At 36.3% G+C, this 23,816-nt stretch overlaps 1 protein-coding gene across 4 annotated transcripts in view; it reads left to right on the top strand.

The window, feature by feature from the left end:
• DST (dystonin) overlaps positions 1-23,816 on the top strand; it is a 314,470-nt gene that overhangs the window by 180,322 nt on the left and 110,332 nt on the right. For 3 of the 4 annotated variants that reach the window (XM_026073126.1, XM_026073127.1, XM_026073128.1), the window contains 4 exons: positions 32-130; positions 10,842-10,976; positions 13,623-13,711; positions 14,453-14,588. In XM_026073126.1, coding sequence (XP_025928911.1) covers positions 32-130; positions 10,842-10,976; positions 13,623-13,711; positions 14,453-14,588 — 459 coding nt within the window. Of the gene's footprint in view, positions 1-31; positions 131-4,792; positions 7,565-8,109; positions 10,027-10,841; positions 10,977-13,622; positions 13,712-14,452; positions 14,589-23,816 lie in introns of those variants that run through there. The other variant, XM_026073129.1, reaches the window with a different exon arrangement.

Raw genomic sequence — 23,816 nt, 5'->3', positions numbered from 1 at the left:
TCTCTCCATTTCCTTCTTTGTTTCTCTGCAGTTCATGGATTTACGGACTCGTTATACTGCCTTAGTGACCTTGATGACCCAGTACATTAAGTTTGCAGGTGACTCTCTGAAAAGACTGGAAGAGGAGGAGGTAGGTCACCCCCCTTAAAGCCAACCAACCAAACAAGCAGAAAGAACAGCTGGGTAAATCAGGAATAATATACCTTTTGGTATTGGTCACAAAGTTAGCATATGTAAAAGTCTAAAATTCCTGATATACTGCATTTTATTTGGGAATGTAAGAGTATTAGGTTATACCATTATCATTCATATAAGCAAAACCATACCATCCTTACATTTTACCAGTCCTTCCAGATAAAAGGATCATATGACCCACTAAATTCTGCTGGAGATGTAGTTACATACAGTACATTTTAATGTTTTAATATCTTAGGGCCTGATCTCTAAGATAAATGCAAACATTAAGCTGAGGGCGAACTCAGTGTGCATGTTCTGTGTAAGCCTTAATATTCTGTAATATGCATACTGAACCACCTACAGCATATAAGGAAATTCTTGAAACAAGGGGATGCAGTATCCTCTTAATTTTTGAAGTTTCTTTGACATGTTTAGATTTTTTTCCTTTTCTTTTTTTACTGTATTAACTCTGGGGTCAGATAACATTTTATTTATACTTAATGTTGAATCTTTTTAATGAGAGTAGGTTACTGAGATTGAGCAGACAAAAGTTACACAGAATAAATACTTGCTGCAGAATCACTGTTCCAGATAATCAAAAAAATACACTTAAGTTCTGCATTTTCTTTGCAAGTATGTATCTTTCTGAAAGTGATTATATGCTCATTCTTTAAGGATTATAGTGTTTTAGTATAATCTATACACTGTGTGTGTATATATATATTAAAAATATATAATTATCTATATTTAATTACACAAAATCAGAGAATAAAAGGGTATATATTTTAATGTTATTGTCAAGTAAAAAATGGAATTCTTAAAGGAATGTTATGTAATTCCGGTGCTGTCTTTGACTTTATTCCATTTTCTCGCTGGTGAATACCTCAGAACAAACTGATAACACAAACAACATATCCTTGTATATCATAAGGTGTTATAGCATACAGGTTGAAATACATAAACCTTTCTCAATAAGTGGCATTATAACTGAGGATTTAGTATAGCTAATAATACTAATGCTGTCATGGATAAAAACTGAAACAGAACATTCAGGGAACCAAGCATGCTTTGAATGCTGACAGACTGGCTTCACGTTGCTCAAGAGCTAATGGAATCTTTTAAACTCTTGAGTTTGAGTCTGTTCTAAATCTCCAGGACTGCTGTTTTGAAAAAGCAAAACAGACAAACAGACAAAAACAAAAGAAAAAAACACCCCAAAGCTCTAAATCTTTGATAGCTTCTTTGAAGATAACCTAAATAGGTTTCCAGTCTCAAAGTGATTTGATGAGCTCTTCACTGTAATCAGGGTAGCAAATCGGAAAATGAACAATCCTTTTCAAAGGGGGAATAATAATAATTTTTTCTGGGATCAGAACTCTGAAATCTCCTGCAATCATTCAAGATTTTCTTCTATGTCAGTCTCTCCTCCTAACTCTCAGTAACGGCATTTAGAATAAAGACAAAATAAGTTCCTTTCCATAAAATCTCAATGTAATCCATGTGCTGTCATGCTCAGAGTTTACCAGATGAGACTGAACTCCAGAAACCTGTGAAGTCAGCTGAAGTCCGTGAACATTTGGGATATAAAGAAGTGGTTCAATTGAGAGAGAAAAACACGCCTAATGGAAGCTTGATGGATGTGGAATATTTGCAAAAAGATAACTTTTCCAGTAAATGTAAATGCACAGAATATAAACTAGAAATTCACAGAGGAGAATTTGAGGTAGACACATATGATAAAATCAAAACTGATAGAGCATTAAAGCAATTTTTAAATTTCAGCAGTCAAGAGAGTGGCATTAGCAATAACACAGAAAATAAGCTACATACAGTGCAAGAGAATATTGTAGTTTTTGGTAATCAAAATAAAGAAAAAGAAAGTGGTAGAAAAGATAGTTTTGTTTCAGCTGCGAACTGTTTGGGTGTGAATAATGATCCTGTTGAAATGTTAAATCAGCAAATTGTTAATGGAGTCAGCCAGAAAACAGAGGGAATATCAAAGAAGTTATCTGAACTGGAACCAGTGCATAAAAACAAAGAAAAAGATTTTTCACGAAAGGTGAGGAGTGATGTTCCAACAAAGGAAGAATTTGGGCTGCAATCAGAAACTGATTTTGAGCTAACAACAAAGAAAGATGAAGTTATTCCAAAAACTGGGAAGCATGCCCTGTATATCAACCCTTACGTGCAGCAATATTTTTCAGCAAGAACACTTTTTGAAAGTCAGCATAAAGAACATTGCCTTTCAGAAAGCAGTAACCACAATACCTTAAACTCTGAAGATGATGAGTTTCAAATGTGTGATAAAAAAGCTGACTCTGTATCAGCTGTAAGGTATGCAGTTCCTTCAGAGAAAGTTGCATCCTCTTTCAGAGAACTGGCAGTGCGCAGTGGAAATGAAAATATAATGAAGTTAAGTTTACAATCTGTGAGCAATCCAGGCATTTCTGATAGTGATGAAAAGGATGCAAACAAAGTGCATGGAACATTTCTGGATGAAAGCTACTTAACAGAAATTAAAATCCTAGGAAAATCAAATCTAAATCCAAATAAAGCCAAGAGTAAAATTCAAGGAATTTTGGATATTTTTTCAGGAAACATTGTAGAGAATCAGCATGCAGCAAAAGTCTCTCAATCGCATACATTAGATTTTGAAATGCCACCAATGCAGAGTGAGCCCAGTTTAAGTATAGAATTGTTGGGAAATGCAGGTGACCTAAATGATAAAATAGCCCCCTCAGAATTCATTTCTGGAGGAGAGAATTATTTTCCATCTTTAGAACATGGATTAGGAGCAAAGCTTTTGAGTCATGATGAGAAATTAAGTGACAAGGAAATGTTGCAGAGTAAAATTTATAGTTTGGACAACAAAAATATAAGCGTGAAGAAGCCAAGTGGAGAGAACAAATTAGAAGAGCATCAGAAATGTCAAGATTTATTGCTAGTTGGAGAAATGGAGAGTAAAGATAAAGGTCATAGCCCAAACATACTTGGAAAAAACAGCAAACTCCAGAAAATAGTCTGTGAAAATACAGGGAACAAATACTCGCTTGAAAAAGAAGAAAGGCCAAAAAAAAATGTCAGTGATAATGAAGAGAAAAGGAGCACAGATATTATTGAGGTACCAGCGTTTTTATATAATGCAACTGAAACAATTAATTTAAAAATGATTCTAAATCAATTTAAATCAACATTTGAATCTCAAAATATGTCAAGGTCAAGCTGATTTAAAGTTGATTGAACATAATTTAAACAATGAATATACTCATGATATAATTACTCATGATATAATTACTGTACATCTTGAGATGATAAAAATGATTTTAAGTTCTTAAATATTTATCAGTATGTTCATTTTATATTGCTATTTAATTGCTATCCTTTTCCCCACCCAGCTGATGCTCAGCCATGCTGCTTAGAAATAATGGAAGCTAAAAAAATATAATTTGTGACTGTATCTGTATCTTCAGAATTCTTTTTCCAATCATAATGCATTAGTTTTCACGTCTGTGAGAGCATAAAAGGAGATCTGATAAGAAATTAATCTAAATGTTTCATATACTTTGGGTTCTGTTCAAAATTGTCCCTGTGGAGGGACAGAGAGAAATACGGAGAAAGTAAAGAAGCTGCCTTTGCATTAGCCTTTTAGGAAATAAGTTTTAAAAATCATCTGAAAAGTCAAGTAAATTTGTTAAATTTGAACTAAAACAACATTTTGTTTATTTGAAAAAATTGCTATAATTTCCCTTCATGCCATATTCTTATGATCACAGGAATGAGGGTATGTTCTTGCCTCATATTAGTTCACATTGGGTAATTAACGCCACAATAGTGCTAATGAAGATGAGGTATGTATAGTTTCAAACATATTATTGTTGGTGAATACACACCTTGCTCATAGTGTTTTCCTTGACTTGCTAACACATGAAGACTACTAGCCTCCTGGTTTTCACTAGGGTTTACCATATGCTAGTTACCACAAGTTAATACTTCTGAGCGTGTCTGCCCTGCGGAGGAGCTGTGCTCTTACAGGTCTCCCTGCTGAGGCACTGGGGGGAGTGGGACTGTGGAGCACRCTGCAGAGCGTAGATGTACTGGGGTTTAGATACTTCTCTTCCCTTCCTACTCTAGCTCTAGATACAGTTTCTTTCTTGGAGGTGATTTCCAAGCTCCTTTTCTGTTATTTTTGCTTGCAAGCATTAAATACTTCCAATTTCTACTTAACTAATCCAGAAATGGTAGGCCACTTTCTCCTTGCCAGTACTTGCACGTTTTGTTTGGCTCACTGTTTGCTTTACTGGTTTGTTCGGAGAAAAAGCATATGCAATCTGTTGTTTGACTCGACTAACTGCTAAGAGGCATCTGACTAAAGTGAAAGTCTTCAGGACTTCTCTTTGTGGATGTTGTTATGAAGGGTTTCATGTTTGGCTAATGGTTACTTTCTGAAGCTTGCTGTGTCAAGAGAAGGTGATGGTGGTGGGAACTGCTCATCCTACTCTCTGGACATACATATATATATGAGTAAGTATTTTCCACTCTGCTTTTCAAAGAGCCTAACAAGTTTCATATACTGTATTACAAAAAGTAGATTCTAACTTATTTTATTCTTTTACAGATTTTAAAGAATAAGGAAGCATCAGTGCGTGAAGCATATTCAGATCTAATGGCACAGCAAAATAGAACAATTGATGAGAACAGAAAGCTCATAGGAAAGATAAAAACACTTGAGGAGATGTTGGACGATATGAAGAAACAAAAGTTCCAAGTGGAACAGGAACTCCCTAAAGTGAGGGAAGCTGCAGAAAACGAGCAGAAGAAACTACAAAAGGACATGCAAGAGATCTGTCTTCAAAAAACCAAAGCTGAGCAAGAGGCAAAACAGTGTCGTGTAGATCTAGAAAGCCTTGAGAAAGATAAAGCAGAGGCAAAGCAGGAGTTGGAGCATGTGAGGCAGCTCATTTTTCAGGCAGAGACTCAAAGAAGTATACTGGAAGAAAACCTTCGGGCTTTTCGAAATCAAATAGAAGAAAGCACCTTTACTAGAAGAAACCTTGAAGATCATCTGAGAAGAAAAGATACAAATCTTCATGATTTAGAACAACAAAAAAAATCCTTAATGCAGGAGCTGAAGAAAAAAACAGAAGGAGAAGAGAAACTTATGAAAATAATAAAGCAAATGGAACAAGATCTTGAATTTAAAGAATATTCATCAGAAATAAAGTTGCAAGAAAAAGAAAAGACTGAAGCCAGAAGAAAGGTTGTTGAAGGCAGGTACGCTGTAACTAAAGAAACTGTCCTGCCTACTTACACAGCTGGGCAAGGCAGCCAATGTAGGACTGATTCTGAAATTACAGGTTTCCAGAAAAAACAAGAAGCAAAAAAAGTAGAAGAGCTTAAACAGAAGATAGATGAGCTAACTCTTGCCAACAGAAAAGCTGATAAAACTATTAAAGACCTGAAATATGAACTGAATGCAATTGAGCTTCAAAAATCATCAACAGAAGAAAAATCTCATTTATTAAAAGAAAAATTAGATGAAGCCAACAGTGCACTTAAATGCCTAAAAATTAAGTTGGAGGAAAAAGACCAAGTAGAGCAGGGATATTTGCAACAGCTGAAAGAACTGGAAAAGCAGCTACACAGAACAACAGATAAAGCTGGTGAGGTGATGCAAGAAGCTATAGATCTTAAGAAAGTTAAGATGAACTATCAGGAGGAGCTGAAATCTGTCCAGCAGGAAAAGACACAGCTGAAAAGAGAAGTAGAGGAATTAACTAGATCACAGACAAAAAATGAAATCACTATAAAGCAGTTAAATTCACAAATCAGTTCACTTCAAAAAGAGAAGGTGGCAGCTGAATACAGGACACAGTCATGCAAAGGAGAAGCAAGCAATCTTCAAGACCAATATAAGAAAATTCAGGAACAATTGCTTCAGAAAACAAAAGTAGAGAGGGAAAACCAGCAGGAAATTCAGATGTTGAAAGATGAATTAGCCAAAAGCACTCAGGCATCAGAAACATTGAAACAAAAGATAGGGGAGCTTAATAAATGGAATACTGACACAAAACTACTCATGAAACAAATTCAGTCTGAATCAGAGAAGATAACTCTGGAAAAGCAAAGTATTCAGAGGAAAAATGATGCATTGAAAACACTAGCAGATGATTTCAAAGAGCAACTGCGTACAACAAATGAACAGTTGCACAAGCAAACAATAACTGAGCAAGAATTCATATGTAAAGTCAAAAGCCTAGAAGATGAGCTAGCAAAAACAAAAGCCTTAATCAGTGAATATAAACAAAAATACGATAAACAAAGTGCTTCCACCCTAACTATTAACCTAGAGGTTAAAAATCTAAATGCACAAGTGAATACTCTAACTATGGAAAAGACAGTAAATGAGCAGAAAATACGACTACAACAAGCTCATGTTCAAGAGCTAACTAGTAAACTAAAAAAATTACAGGATGAACTCCACCAGAAGACTCTGGATGAACAAATGGCACATAAAAAGATGGTTCTGTTTCAGGAAGAATCCATTAAGTTTAAACACTCTGCAGAGGAATTTAGGAAAAAAGTTGAAAAATTACTAGAATCCCATAGCATCACAGAAAAAGACATTTCTGGCATAAAACTGGAATGTGTTGCTCTTCAGCAGGAAAAGAATATGGCTGAGGAAAACATCATGTTGTACAAGATGCAAATTGAAGATCTGCAAGAAAGTCTTAAAAAATGTCGTGAACAACTACAGCAGGGAAAGCATGCTGAAATGGACTATCACCAGAAATGCAGGAAACTTGAGGAAGAATTGGAAGTGCAGAAGCGCATGGTTGAGAACTTGAAACAGAAAATGGACCTGCAGGCCAGGGAGAGTAAACACAGATTTCTTTTGTTTCAGAATGAAATTCAGCAAAATAATAATATGAAAGATTCTGGATTTAAATTGAGCTGTGAGAGAAGAGGAAATGATTTCAATTACCTGAATGACACCTCAGCTAGAGATTTTGAACAACTCCATGCACATGCAAAACCTAGCTCACCTTTGTTAAGGCAGAAACAAGAGAGATCTGGTTTTAGATCTGGTCAAACAGAAGAAAATACACTGTACATGAGTGCTGATGATACGGTACCAAGAGAGGTCCAGTTCCAGTTGTCAAGAATCAACCAATCATTAGAAGAAGATGCAAGCCCACAATCTTTTACAGAGTTTGTTTCTCAGACAAGTACACAGTTCCAGATAACTTTTGATAAAGCAAGCCAAATCACTGGAATATCAGAAATAGACAAATTAAGAGACATGAACCTACATAGTTCCAGACAGACTATTAGATGTGGAGAAGACATGAAGCATGAATTAGGATTAGTAAAACTGCATCCCTTGGAGGTATACACTACATTTTGTGAGCATTTGCCTCCCTAGTGCTGGTTTTACTTTTTTTTAAGGTATTCTTTATAACTATTCTGTATTCTTTCTTATGTTCTTATCTTGGTGAAGGGCGCCCCTTCATTCTTACACTACACAAAAAGAGTTTTATTAAAAACCTTTAAACCTTTGCAGCAGGCTTGTTTATATATATCAAGCACATTATTTATTTTTAAATATTTGTGTTCAAAATAGGAATTCAAATACTCTATCGCATTGATGATGGTCAAAATGAACCTTGATTAACAGCACTAAGTTCATATAGTAACAAACACAGAAGAATTATTGTTGCTTCGTCTAGCCACACTCCTGTTGTTGAATAAATATTTGAAATGCAAATACATTTCAAAACTCTAGCTAAATATATTTCTATGCTTTCCAGTGCTAATAACATTTCTCATTTCTGACTCCTGTTCACATTCTTCCTTCTGTTTCTCTGGTGGTGGATTTAGGATTGAATTATGTGCAATATTTTTCTCACTGTGTCAAAAAATTCCTGTTTACAGATAGTGAAGAACAAGCAGTATGACATGCATGTTGAAGTTACAACATTAAAACAAGAAAATGACAAGACTTTTGGTAATGAAGAGAGAATGTTTGAGGGATGCAAAACATCTGAAGGGTTTAGGAGAGAAGACTTTGCAAAGATGAGTTCTTTCTTAGGGGAAGAGATTCTGAAAACTGTTGATGATGCTACTCAGTTGGAATATTTTATGGGGGAATATGATGATATTAAATTTCAAGGTCTCAGGCATGAGGTAACTGCCAGACAGTTAACTGAAGTTAAACTTCTGGACAGGCTCACAGTTGAGCAGCTCCATTCAGGGCAGAAAACTATTGATGAGGTTCAGAAAAGTCTCGAAATTTTTTTAACTAAACCTACAGCTATAGCTGGGCTGTACCTTGAATCCAGCAAAGAAATACTCTCTTTTGCTTTAGCAGCAAAGAGAAAAATCATAGGAAAAGCATTAGCATTAGCATTTTTAGAAGCCCAAGCAGCTACTGGTTTCATCATTGATCCCACAACAGGTCAAAAATTCTCTGTTGATGATTCAGTTGTTAGAGGGCTTGCAGATAACGAATTCAAGAGTAGACTGCTTGAGGCAGAAAAGGCAGTTTTGGGATATTATTGTTCTGGTAAAGTAATATCTGTGTATCAGGCTATGGAAGCTAGACTCCTAGAAAGACAAAAAGGTAAAAATATCCTTGAAGCCCAAATTGCAAGTGGGGGAGTCATTGATCCTGTAAGAAGTGTTCGTGTCCCTCCAGAAATTGCAGTGCAGCTTGGCTTGATTAATAACACAGTTTTAAAATTTTTGCATGAACCTTCTAGTAATGCAAAATGTTTTCAAAATCCAAATGACAGGAAAGCTATGTATTACTGTGATTTGCTGAAAATGTGTTTGTTCAGCGTAAACAATAAATGCTTTCTGCTTCCAGTTGGGGAAAGGAAAATAAGCAGCCCATCAGCGGAGAAAAGTCATAAAATTTCTGTAGTAGACATCAGAACAGGAGCTGAAATGACTTCATATGAGGCTTACCAAAAAAATTTTGTTGATAAAACTACGTATCTTGAGCTTTCAAAACAGGAATTCGATTGGAAAGAGTCTACATGTTTTGATTCCTATGGGAATTCTTTTCTTTTGCTTACAGATCTTAAAACTGGTGTACAGTTTAATATTGAGGAGGCCTTAAAACAGAGTAGAATTGACAGAGCATTAGTTGATAGATATAAGGAAGGTCTCATCACAGCTAATGAGTTTGGTGATATTTTAGTTAGCAGTTCTCAAACAAATAAAGATCTAAACAGTCCTATTGCAGGATTTTGGCTTTCTGAAACCAATGAAAGAATTCCAGTTTTAAAAGCCTCACGCAAAAACTTGGTAGATAGAATTACTGCTCTCCGGTGTCTTGAAGCTCAGGCTAGTACAGGAGGCATAATTGATCCGTTTACTGGGAAAAGGTACAGTATTTCAGAAGCTTTGCAAAGGGAGTTAATTGATGATGGTTGTGCCAAGCAAATTCAGCAGTGTGAACTAGTCTTTACAGGGATCATTCACCCTGTAAGGAAGACAGTTATGTCAGCTATTGAAGCTATGAATGTAAATGCCCTAGACAAAGAAATGGGTGTTCGCTGCCTGGAGTACCAGTACTTGACTGGTGGGTTGATAGATCCAAAATCTCATTCCAGATTATCAATGGAAGATGCAATTAAGAATGGTGTTATTGATGCTATCACAGCTACAAAGATGAAAGATGAAAAATTGTATGTTAAATTTATAACATGCCCCAAAACAAAGAAGAAGTTAACCTACAAAGAAGCTTTAGAGAGAGCTATTTTTGACTGCCACACTGGGCTGCGACTATTAGAAGCTGCTCAACCATTGAAAACGGGAATTTCTAGTCTTTATTATGCTTCATAATGGAAAAAAGATATTGGTACTCATTTTGGGGCCTGGTCTAAAATCTGTTCTGGTCAGGGAAATGATCTCTGTTGACCTCTGTGGAAAATCATGAATAATGTTTCATATTCTAATAGGAAATTGAATTACAATTACATACCCAATTAAAAAAAAAATCCATTGAAACAAAATGTTCTCACTTTTAGCTGTGATACAGGGAAGGGCTTAAGCATGTTTTCTAAGTGCTGATAAATTTCAGGTTGCTAACAGGTTCTGTTACTGGACAAAAATTAAATTTTCCTCTGTGGAAGAAGATGAAATTTTTTAGCATTTTACTCATATTGTCCTTGTTTCTATAGGCATAAAAGCAGTATGTTCTTCATAATTGTAATTTAGTAATCCATGTGCATAGATTGCAAAATATTGATATCCTGTGCTGGTTGTACATATGCACACTTGAGGGTAATGCAAAGGCAGCAATTCAAAGATACTTTATATGCAAACATTGTTTAGATTTTATCTGTTGAGTAATGGCTGGGAAGCTATGCTTTTTCTGTAATATCAAACATTTTATAATGACTGTACATGTGTATGAATAAGCACCATAATCATAATCTTTACAAATCTTTTGGAGGAATTATTCTGTTAATGTCTGTAATTGCATGACATTTTTGTTCCTACATCAAAGTGTCCTAGTAATGCATGTGGTGAATAAATAAAAAGGAATTACGGTTATGTGATAGTACTGGCATTGTGATAGAATTGTGTTTCTGTGGATGTTAATGTTAAATATCTCAACAATTTATATATTCTTTACAATTCGCGTTACTCTTCAGAAGTCAATGGAAGAAGAAAAGAAAGAACATGTTGAGAAAGCTGGGGATTTATTGAAATGGGTGTCAAACCTCAGCAAGACACTCAGCAAAGAAGGAGGAGAAAAGGCTGAAAAGACAGACTTGCCTAAGCAGCAGGTACACAGATGTCTTTTGATAGAATACCACTTGCTCTTTTCAGCTTTTTGTGTTGATTAAAATGCATAAAAATTCCATAAATACTTTTGTTTCCTCCAAATCAACATCCATGTCTTACTAAAGATGTCATTTCACGTTTGGTTGTGAGGGGTGTGTTAGGTAAATGAACATCAATGTTTAGGGACACAAACACATTATTGACAGTGCAAAATCCCATTTTAGAGAAAGCATTACTCTGCACACCATAACATAGCCTTGATATAGGGACTGTGCATCCTGGCAGGGCAGCATTTTGTCTGGTCCCTAATCCTGATATAGTTCAATGAATAAGCCTGGTAACTTCCACCCAGGCACCATGAAGGAGGAAGCTGGCTGGAGGGGGGCCCATGGGCCAGGTTTCTTTTTGTTGGCTTTTAAAAAAGTTATCTTGAGGGCTCCTCTTATCAGTGGCTCATGAGATAGTAGTTGGAAGTCTTCAGCTGAACAGATGTTCACATCTCTTCAATACTGCTGTCTTAGAGAAAGGGAATATAGAGGGTATTGACTTAGCCCCCTTTATAATCACACTAGCCCACAGGCTACTGGGGTGGCCTGTGCTGCCTACTTTGTATTTAACAGATATGATGCTGCTGCTGTTGTGTGCAGTTGTTACTCTAACCATAAATTTCCATCTGTGAAGTTTCATATCACTTCAAACAGCACCCCATCTAGACCTGTTGCATAAAATAACTTACTAAATACCTAAAAATATTTCATTAAGTAAAGGTCTACCTGCACACTGATCAGTAGAAAAATTCAGATGCAGAGCTGAATGTGTGGTCATACAAACTTGATTTTTGCCCCATCTTTCAAGCAGCCTCTTCCTGTGTATGTTTTGGTCACACGCACTGGTGCCAGCCAGAGACACTGGAGCAGAATGGGTAGAAATGAAGCTTGCTGTCAGCCAGGTCAAACCCCTGCAGGCAGTGACGCTGCTGCCAGTCCCAGCCTGCTGGGTATTCATACAGGCTCTGCTCACTCTGTAGTACAGAACCACTGACTTCTAATACTACTTCTGTTACTGAGTTTGTTCCTATATTTATAGGAGGAAGTGAGTTTTTATTGCTTTGAAAGTATATTTAGGACCAGGATTTGCAAAAACATTCAACATTGGCCTTTTTTTGCTCTTGTTAAAGACAATGGTGAAAACCTTTGTGAGCATTAGGACAGCACTCAACTCCTTAGAGTATCTTAGCCTACCACAGTAGCTATGGATGGCATCCCTCCATCCAGCTTGAGCCCTCAGAAAGTTACCCATGAGTTAGCTATCTTGGCTTTCTCTCACCTGCCTTGACTTCCTCACACACCAGCAGAGGAGACGGACGTTTCCAGATGGTGTTTCCTTCTGTTGTGAAATGGGTCTGTGAGATAGCAGGGGTTAGTAGCCTTCCAAAGGTGCCTATTTGTGTGTCTTCACTGACTAGCAAGGATGCCTTGAAAATTTTGTAGAGACGTGCAGGACTAGTGATTTGATAGCTAATATTAGCTGAAAGAAATTTCACACGCAGGTTTGGGTTTTGTGGCTTAAGGCTGTGGAGCTGAGAGAGAGGCTGCTGCCCACAGTGAAGGGGTGCACAGAGCAGCCACAGTGTTCCTATAGCAAAGGGATCTCCTGGCCCCACCTGCTACCTCAGGCCTGCTTGGATCTTTTTATATTATGTACTGTGCTTGCTCTCTTTACTTCTGTCCAAGGTGTACATATGGTGGCAAACTGGCCAGCTGGTGCTGTCTGCAAAGGGAGACTGTGTTTAAGACTTACTGTGCCCTTTGGTGCTGTGAACGCAAAGACAGAATGTGTCATGTCGTGTCTTTTACCCACTTGAACACAGGGCCTAAGCATCTTCTTAGGGCTCTTTAGCACCTGCATTGCACTCATTCCAGGCTTGTTAAGCTAGCTTCTAGACTTCTCCTTGCTACTTTGCATTTTGGTCATGCAAAAGCAAAGGTAGCCTTTTTGTGTGAAGAAACTGCAGACACTTACTCACAGAAGTTCAAAAGCAAAGGTGAAATTCTTGCAAATTCCTCTGCTGGAACTACTGCTTTAGTGGGAATGACACAGAAATGATGACAGGGAGAATATTAATAAATAATTCCTTTTTTTTCTAAGTATCTAATATTGCGTATGTCTGTCACTGAATTTCATGAAGTTTTGTGGCCCTCTGGTAGGATTTTAAGTTATTACCTCTCATCCTGAGAAGTGAATGACTTCTTGAATGTGATTATTTTATTCATATCTCTCTAAAATTTCTTTAAACTGTGTCAACTATAGTCAGAAGTGATTTTAAATGATTAGTTAAGTATTATGGTAAACTTATAAGCAAATAACATTTTAAAATAAATTCTATTTGTCTTACCCAATTGCTCTCTGATACAAGTAGCTTATCTAACCAGAAAGCTTTATTCAATGACTTATTTATATGTAAAAGATATTATTTTTGCTACAGTAAGTAATATAGCATTGAGAATAGCCATTATTTTTAAAAAATACAAGTTCTTACATTATTCTGTACAGTTTTGTATTAAGTAAAAACGTAATGTTGGCTCTTTCTTTTTTCTTTCAATATGTGTGCATAGCTAAGTCTTGAGCATATGTTGTTTATTCTTCAGATTTCCCTGGATGAAATGTCAACCAAGAAAGAACAAATAGCTGAAGCTCTGCAGACTACTCAGTCATTTTTAGCCAAGCATAGTGACAAGTATGCCATTTTTATGCTTATTATTTTTCAAATAATGTAAATTAATTGAATCAGCACATAGTGTTTGCTTAAAAAGAACTCATATTCTCATCTTAAAATGCACATTATATTTTACAAATTAGTATGTCATTTTTTTTCTTGGTTTTATAGTTTTGTCTTCCCATTTTGGAAAAACCTCGATTAGGTTTTATTTATTTTAAGAATACGGTTAGGTTTATATACCTCTGATCAGGTTAGAAAAAAACATTAGATAACAACTTTCATTTGAAGTCAAAATAATTAACAGTAATAGTAAATTAACACTTGAAATATGTATCAGAGGTTTGTTTCATCTATCTCTGAAATCAGACTATTTAAGATACTAAATTACTGAGATTTTCATGAATCTTTGCTATGTTATTTGTCTTGACTGGTAAATAGTAGACAGTCAGAGGCACATGCAAGTGATAGATCATTGGCTCTAGCGATGATTCAAAGTAAATTTCTGATTAATTTAGTCTCTTTTCCTGTACAACTACAAGCAGATTATAGTTTTCTGGAACATGTTCATAACTAAGCTGTATTTTTTCATACTGTACTTCTACAATATATACTAAGTCAAGAGAAGCATAATTTTTTCTCCTTTTTTTAAAATAAAGGTTCACAGATCACTCGCTGCAGTTTAAAAAATACTCAGATATGTCCTTCTCTCTCTCTCTCTCTCTCTCCCTCTCCTTTTTATTTATTTATTTTTTTTAATAGAATGACAGATGAAGAGAGAAATGAAATGGAAAAGCAAGTCAGATCCCTTCAGGAGAGTTACAGCTTATTATCCAGTGAAGCTTTGAAACAATTGCAGGAAACACAGTATTTGAGTGATGAAAAGATGGAAGTAAAGGTAACAAGACGGAAAACTTACATTTCAGGCTCTTTTGAGTTTTACTGCATGGTTATGGAACAATACATGAGCAGTGAAGGAAGAAACTGTAATTAACAGCGTGTATGGAACTTGAGAACCTGATTTAATTTGACTAAAGGTTTTGTGTACTTGGTATGGTATACTGTGTAACCTTATGTGTGCATATGAACATTTGCTCATCAGATTTTTTGTGAAGAGTCTTAATACTGTGTGCCTTGCATGAAGAAAGATAAACAAATCATTCATCTCTTAACTCTTCTCTTAAAAGCCATTCTTTGACTGCTAGATAAGTCTGTGTTTTGCTGTGAAAATGACACCATAAAATAACATATTAATCTCTCCCATATATCACTTGGAAATGTTCCAGAAGTTATTTAACCATAATTTTTCTTTAAAATTAACTGGGTATATGGATGGGAGCATATACAGTGTTTAGCTCTGAGATATTACAAATACGTTTGTAAATGGATCTCAATCTTAAATATGGAATTCTCTAAAAATATATTGCAAATGAATATTCTCATATACATATAGAGGCAGTGGGTGTTAATTTAGTTTAAATCATGTTGCCAAACTGACTACATGCTTTCCATGCAAACTAAATGCAGTATTTGGTGCTAGAATATTTGATTCCATGTTGTTGAGTGTATATACAGAAGTGCTGTATGCTGTAAACATGAATAGCATGGTGGTTTTGTATCACATACTGTTTCCAAATAGTCTAACCTTTCACGGACATTTAGAGCATGAAAATTTGCCTTTCAGGTATGTGCTCCATTTGCTCACTCTGCAATCATCTATTCTTCTTTCACTAACCCTATTTATGTATGCAAAGCATAGGTTTTCAATTCACAGATGCATGTTGATTTTAAATCTTTTATCACATCGTGTGCTGTTGAATGACTGACATAGATCACTTGCGCATTTGAGCTGCTAACATTCACAGCATTCCTCCAGTCCTGGTAAGTACATGTTTTTATGCTTAACATGCTTTCAAAAGCAAAAGAAAATTTAAAATATACAGTCTAAAAATAGTGATAGCTATTCTTTTACATTCCTTTTTAGGTGAATAAAGTCATTGCTGGTATCATTGACCAAACGACTGGAGAAGTCCTTTCAGTCTTTCAGTCTGTTTTAAAAGGTTTTATTGACTATGACACTGGAATTAGATTGCTTGAGAATCAGCTGATTCTATCTGGAATCATTTCTCCAGAATTAGGAGTATGTTATGATCTGGAAGAAGCTAAAGCTCATGCCCTAATTGATGAGCAGACTCTGTTGCAATTGCAGGAATTAAGTAATGCAAAGAAGCTAATTTCAGAATCATCACTAATAARTCTTCCAGTTGTATCAGCTTTAGAGCAAGGTCTAATTTCAGAATCTTTGGCCATTAAAATTCTTGAGAATCAGCTTTCAAGTGGGCACTTGATTTTGCCATCTACTGGAGAAAACCTGACTTTACAGAAGGTTTTCCAGAGGAACCTGATTCCTCCGACATTATATGCAAAGCTTCTGGAAAGACAAGACACATGCAAAGATCTCATAGACCCTAACTCCGCTGAAAAGACTTCCCTTGAACAGATGGTTAATAGAAGCATAATACATGAAGAAACAGGGTTAAGACTCTTACCTGTGAAACCACAAGAAAAAGGCAGAATCACATTCAAATGTGGAAGGAAGATATCTATTTTGAGAGCAGCCCATGAAGGACTCATTGATCGGGAAACAATGTTCAGGCTGCTGGGGGCTCAGTTAATGTCTGGAGGTATAATTGACTCTGACTCAGGGAAGCAAGTAACTGTGGAAGAAGCCATGAAACAAGGGATGATAGATCAGCACACTGCCTGTGGGATTCTCGCACATCAGGTTCAGACTGGTGGAATCCTTTGTCCAAATTCTGGCAAACGCTTGACTGTTGATGAAGCTGTGCAGTGTAACTTAATATCATCTACCAGTGCATTACTGGTATTAGAAGCACAAAAAGGCTTTGTTGGCCTAATTTGGCCTCATACTGGTGAAATATTCCCCATATCAACTTCTTTGCATCAAGGGATGATAACAAACGAGCTGGCATTCAAAATACTAAATGGTAGGCAGAAAATAGCTGCGCTTTACATTCCAGAAACTTCTGAAGTACTCAGCCTAGATAAGGCTGCACAATCAGGGGTAATAGACATCAATACTGTATCTGTTTTGAACAGTGTGACTTTACCAGATAAAATGCCTAATGTAGAAGAATTAGAATCTCCGTGTAAAAATGCTGCAAAATGGTTATCAACCTATGAGCTTCGGCCATCTGTATTTCATGACTATGAGGAGGAACATGAAGGTTCTGGCACAGAAGACCATGTATGTCATAGTTTGGACCAAGCAAAGAAATTATTCATCTCTTATCTAATGGTAAATAGTTATATGGATGCAAACACTGGAGGAAGACTTTTATTATATGATGGACAACTGCAAGAAGCCATCAATATATTACTGAAAGGTGATGCATACAATGCTGATGTGTCAGAAATGGAGTTTAGTAACAAATACATAAGCCCAAAAGGAATTAATCTAAAGTCAGCTGGCAATGTGTACTTTAGTAATGTCACAAGCAATGTTCAGGGTGATTTTTCAGGTGTTGAGAATACTTCTAATGGCAGGGAATTAATTCAGTTGGAAGATTTTGGGAATAATAAAGGCTCACAAGTAAAAGATGTTCATATATGTAGACCTGATGTTTGTAATACTAGTACTGAGCAATCAGAATATACACAGGAGATTTTGTTAACTAACCCTACAGAAGTTAGAAATGTAGTAGGTAGTGTTCAAAATTCTGTAAACAAAAATGCACTCAAGAGTCTTCTGGAGTATTCTGAATGGGCAGAAGTAGAACTGTGTAAGCCTAAGAATCAGAAGGCAAATTCAGGGAATATTGAAGGATATCTTCCAAATGACTCAAAACCAAATCTCATTTCAGAAATAGAAGAAGAAAACGTACATATGCCAGACAGTCTGGGTACGGAAAACAAGAAATATAAAACCTTACAAAATACCTTGTGTGTGAATGAATGGTCAGTTAATGAAATCCAAAGAGACCTGGAAAGGTGCACAAAATGTGGGCTTCACATTTTGCAAGCTGATGACAGCAGAATGTTACCTGATAACAGCAAGAAAGATGACTTTCAGAGAAGTCTTGGTTTGTCCATCAATGCAGATATTGAATATAGACTTCCAGAAGAACTTTATTGTAAAGAATTAGGAAGTCAAGTTGTTGACACACTACAGTTTGAAGACAATGGATATAGCGAGCAACCTCTACAGGACTACCCTGATGTACGTAACAGGCCAWCCGTAGAGGATTTTTTCATTCCATCCTTGGAGGGTTGTACTGATTTGCAGCTGTGTCTAGAAGACAGCAGACACATGCACTACAGGCCTTTGTTAGATGACAGTACTTTTAGACATGATGGATCGCTTGTGGGGGACAGTAACAACACAGCACAAGGGCTAACATTAGAAGAAACCAATCTTACATTTGATAAGTTACTGCTGGTTGACAGTAGTTCTGATTCATCACTAGGAGTGAGTGATGTCATCCCACAGTTTGAAAGTGAACACTTGCACCGTGAATGTGATGAGGTAGCCTCTGAAGATGACAGCTCTCAGATTGATGATGATGATGATGCCGCCTATGAAACTCCTCAGGTTGATGATGATGACAGTGATGTCTACCATACTCCACAAGTTGATGATGATGATTCCTATGACACTCCTCAGGGTGATGATGATTATGATACCTCACAGCTGGGGGATGATGATATACCAGAGCCTGATAATGTTCCCTTAGGTTTTCTAGAGGAGAGACGTGGTCTAATAAATCTGAAAGAAGAGATCAGATCTTATCAAGACCTTGCAGCTAATGCTGGAGAGAGGGTCCATTATTCAAGGGATGTAAATCTGGCAGGTCTATCTGAGAGCATAGATACAGCTTCCACAAGTGCCAGAACTTTGGAAACCTACCCTGAGGAGGAAAGGGAAAGAACAGGGAGCTTTGAAGAGAAGAAGCTGAAATTGCCAGTTGCTCTGGAGAGTGAAGGTAGTAAGGAGGGAGGCCTTAGTTCCTTACTAAAGATGTATGAAGCAGAAGTACAAAGAGACAGAAATGAGGAAGGTGAAATGAAAGCAGAAAGTGACTCCTATGAGGGTGAATCTGAAGGAGCACAGGAGGAGGAAGATTATGATTATGACTATATGGATTATGATTACGATAGTTATGATGACTCTGACACTGATTCTGACAGTGATGAAGATATTTTTTACTCACACCATCGATATAAAAGTATAGGTGACCAGCTGTTAACACCTTTAGGAAACGTAGAAAATAGTGATGAAAATAATCAGAATATTGATGACTGTTACCRTTCTTTAAGCACCATGGCAGGGGATTGTTTGCAATTCCAGTCCAACCATGGGAATGGAAAACTGCCCTCTGGAAAATGTAAAACTGTATCAGATGTTTCTGAGGAAAGATGTGTTGGTCTTACACATACAAGCAAAGAAGAAAGACAGCAAGAAAGAGACAATGAGTGTGAGAATTCTATCAAAAGTAAATATACATCACAAGATACTACTGATCATAATCGGTCTGAAAATGTCTTTGATGCTAAATGGGTGTCTTGTAAGAGTGAAGAATATAACAAAACACTGTTTAAGATTCCAAGTTTTCAGCTTCATGATGATACTGTGACATCTGATACCAGAGTAACAGCCTTCCCAAATACAAAGCAAACTACAGATGATGAAGAAAAAATTCAGACAAATTTGTTTCTCCCAGAATGCTCTTTACCTGTTCATAGCATGAATAAAAACAATACTGGTATCATGCCAATGTTGCATTCAAATCATGGGCAAAGACAAGAAATAGTAGTATCTGTGGAGGAACAAATGTTAAATGATATGGCTGGTATGGAAGAATTGAAGGAAAGCGCATCCCAAATGGACAGTAAATTCCTTGGACATATGTCTCATGTGAGTGATGGTGATAGTCTGTGTTCACTTACTGATCAAACAGAAGGAGCCACAAATAGGAAGCACAGTCAAATAGAAATAGGTTTTGAAAATCTTAAAGAAAATACAAATACAGTAAATATTACAAAGGAAAATGATATCCAAGAGCTAAGTAAAAGTCCCATTCATATTGAAAGTCTTGGGGAAATATTTGAGGCATCGGTAATTAAAGCTGATAGAGAAACTCCTGTTTCAAGTAAAGAAAAAGTAAAGGCAGATCAAACTTTGCTTGATACTGGAGGTGATGTGAAATCAGATGAAATTAAGAGATGTTTTAACCTTTCCTCCTCTATAAGAGAATATGCAACAGGTGTAAAAGGAGAAAACAATTCAGAATTGGATAAAGCTGAATCCTGTAGCATTATAGATGGGGAAAGGGGGAGACATGATTTGCAGAATGAAAAGGAATTTCTGCTCAAGGACATAATTGATACAGGAGAAATGCATTCAAGTGAATTAAACTCCCACACTCACTCCCTTCTCTCGAAAGTTACAGTAAAACCAAATGAAATTAACGTGACCAAGGGAACAGTTATCTGTCAAAATACTGTTCTTAAAGACAGTTCAGAAAATAAGAGCAGCAGTGATCATGAATTTGTCCTCATAAAAGCAGGTGCTTTAGGAAGTAATGAGAATGCCAAAGAATCAGGGGACGGGATTAAAGTGCTACTTTCTGGGAATCACACCCATTCTGCTGATGTTTCTTCTGTAGTTCTGAGCAGCATAGGGAGTGGCTTGGTTAATGTTGCCCAGGAAGAATATGAGACAGGGAAGAACTCAAAGGGAGAGAATTTCATGGTCACTGAGACTACTTCCTTTGAAAATAGTTTTGAAAAACAAATGTCCATGGAGTCATTACAAAAGGAAATGGGACCCTGCAAAGATTTTCAAATAAAGGAAGATATTTCACAATCCCCAGAAATGTCTGACACACTAATGGAAGACTTAAAGAATATATTGGAAAGCAAATTGAAAAAAGGACATGTTTACTACAAGCAGAAGGGGGAACCCCTAAATTACTCTGATACGAAAGTTTTAGTGCAAAATTTACTTACAATGGTTAGAAGCACACAGCTTGGGAGTGACACATCTCGTGAATCAGATATAAAGCAAACAAGTGATGATCTCAGAACTGCATTAATGGTTACCAAACCATGCATAGAGCCAAAGGACTGTGATGCTCTTTCATTGCTTTGGCCTGATTGCAGAAGTCCTGACCTTCTTCGGGATATTCTGAAGCAGGAATCCTGCAAACAAAAGATGGATGATCCAGATGAAATGAAGAATGAAACAGACCAACGAGTAAAAGCTCCTGTTCCAAAACTTATTACTTCTCAACTTGGGCAGATTTTTCAAATCTCATCTGGAGATGAAAGTACATACAAGTTAGAGGAGCTGATAAGTGGTTTGCTTACAGCCCCGCAGGTTGCTGGTATCACCATAGGACATGATGGTAAAGGCAAAGTAGATGGGCTTTGTACTGTTTTCTCAACAGAACAATCAGTGTTTAGATCAGAAATTCCTAAAGAGAATCTGATGGAAGATGACATAGTTTTTGCTTTGAAAAGTGACCAGGAGCATGAGAAGACAGACAGCCTTTCCAAAGGCCTTACTGAGCATATTTTCAAAACAAAAGAAGCAGTCCTGGAAGACAGCCCAACTGGCATGGTAAGTAACAGCAACTGGTATATGCTATATGCCCTGGGTTAGAGGAACTGCATGAATCCTTTTAAGTATTGGAGAACATAATTGAACCAGAAGAATTGTTGAAAAAATAAATAATAAATTTAAAAGAAATATAATTAAGCCAAGGGTTTTTTTTTGCCTAGTTTCAAGTCTATTAGTTTGTAAAACCTTTTTCTTATTAAAATTCATTTTCAGTTCAGTGGAGTACAGCAGTGTTTAAAGTTAACAGAGAAATTGAAAAAGCATTTGACTGTGGTTCAAGATATAAAATGCTACCTAGATAATCAGCAACCTATTAGTAGCAACCTGGAAACACTGAAAGATGAACTGGAACAATTAGAGGTCAGTAAAATGTGCTTCATACTTGTACTTCAGTGGTGGGTGCTAGGAAAGGCCATTAGTAAAAAAAAGAGAGATTTCAAATATAATTAGATTACTTTGGATTTAAATGTCTTTCTTGCTCAGTAACAATGCATTTTGCATATTTCTTTTTGCAGTCATTTGAATCAGAGCTGGCTACCTTTGCCATTATCCTAAAAAAAGATATGAAGTTGACAGAAGAGTTTTTAAGGCTTTCTCACGGAGATATTCTCAAAGAGAAACTTAAAGAGCTAAAGATAAGCTATGACTATTTGCAGGAAGCATTTTTGGTGGTCTGTGATACATCTTCAAAACGGGCAAAACAAATAATCTGTGCTGTTGACTCTGAAATGGTATGTTTTTATGAGTATACATTTACGTATTTCATCTCAGTTCTCTTCAAAGTAATTCAGCTAAAAAGGGTTTTGCTTTGGCTTTGTTTTATCGGAATATTAAATATACATATGATTCTATTTAATAAGATGGAAAATGTAGTTAGACTACAGGGGCATCAATAAATATATAACTTCCCTTTCTAGTCTAAGCTTGCAGTATTACACCAGCAACTTTTAAGCAAACTGCAGAGGTATTCAGACTGGATCACAGAAAAAAGTAAAGTTGTGAATGACTTCATAGTGAACACTAATGATATAGAAGACATGAAGCAAAGTTTGCAACTCCTCAAGGCAAGTATTTTTTTTATGGCAGGTGTTGCTGCTTCTGCTTATTACAAAATGTTAGCCAGTTTTTTATAGCTGCTTATTAACCTCTATTGGTTAAACAGACAGCTAGAAATAATTGCTTAAGATGACAACTGCTTGATAATCCATTAAAAAAATATTGTTGATTTGGTTTTTCTCTTTAAATTTTTTTTGATAGAGTTTGGATTACTGAAAAAACTATTGGTTCTGGTTATATTTGTTGTATTAAATCTGGCCCTTTTTGGAAATCTAGTTTATGTTACAAATATTTCAGTTATTAAAATTATATCTTAATGCATAGGATCCAGATTCTTTACTGAAGTTTAATTTCCTTCCTAATCAATTACATGCGAGTATTTTAAGGAAACAAAAAAGTGGGGAAAGATAAAAAGCTATTGAAAGGCCTCCTCATTACACCCTTCACTGAAATGAGTCATGAAAAACAAATCAAGTCAGTTTTAAGTACTGTTCATACACATATATATCTATGAATGGTAAAAATAAAATTATTTTTCTGTGTTTTAATGGGGTTCCAGTAGTCATGGTAATGTCATAGGGGATGCACAGGTGTAACTACATGCAGAATTTGCCACACTGCTGGAAATGGGGTATGTCATTGTGGAGTTAAGGACAGGAATGCTTTTGATAAACTTTTAAACATTTCTAGGTCTTTAGACTGGTGTTTTATAGAGCTAACCTGCCATTTAGGTGAACACATGCTCACCATAAATCTTTCAGTGTTGAAGGTCAGCCAGTCCTCAGACATCCATGAGAAAGGAAAGAAAGAGAGGTTCAAGGTCATCCTATTTATTACTTGAACATGGATTGTCACAAGAGAAGGCCATGCACAAGTTCATTCAAATGCCTATTTGAATGTGTCAGAATGATTCTGAGACAGAGTTTTGATTTACTGTGCCTAAAATGGCTCTCAAAAGCATTTTGGAACATGGGGCTAAGTACAAGGATGGTAATATTTCTAAGTGTTTTATCTATAATGAATTTGTCTTCATTGCTAGTCATTTGCTTCTCTTCATTTACAGAACATTGCTGCAGAGCTTGGCTGTACAAAAATGCAGTTGGAGTCCACTGCGTTTGATGTTCAGTTCTTCATTTCTGAACATGCCCAAGATCTTTCTCCTAATCAGAGCAAACAGCTGCTGAGGCTCTTAAATACCACCCAGAAATCTTTTCAGGAAGTACAGGAAGCAGTAACATCTCAAGTGGAAAGTTTAGAAACTCAGTTACAGGCAGCGCAAGAACTGGGTGATCAGAAGGTTTGCCTTTCTGTGTAAATGTGTGCTGAGTGTTTTTGTCTATGGATGAGGAATTTTAATACCAGCATGCAGTATTAAGAGTAATCCTGTCTTCTCAGTTTTTTATTATGGATACTTTCATGGTTCTACAA

This window comes from Apteryx rowi, unplaced genomic scaffold, assembly GCF_003343035.1.
Source record: "Apteryx rowi isolate R43461 unplaced genomic scaffold, aptRow1 scaffold_361, whole genome shotgun sequence".
NCBI classification, from domain to species: Eukaryota; Metazoa; Chordata; class Aves; order Apterygiformes; family Apterygidae; genus Apteryx; species Apteryx rowi.
The sequence above is the reverse complement of the archived record's forward strand: the minus strand, read 5'-3'. Positions and strand labels throughout refer to the sequence as shown.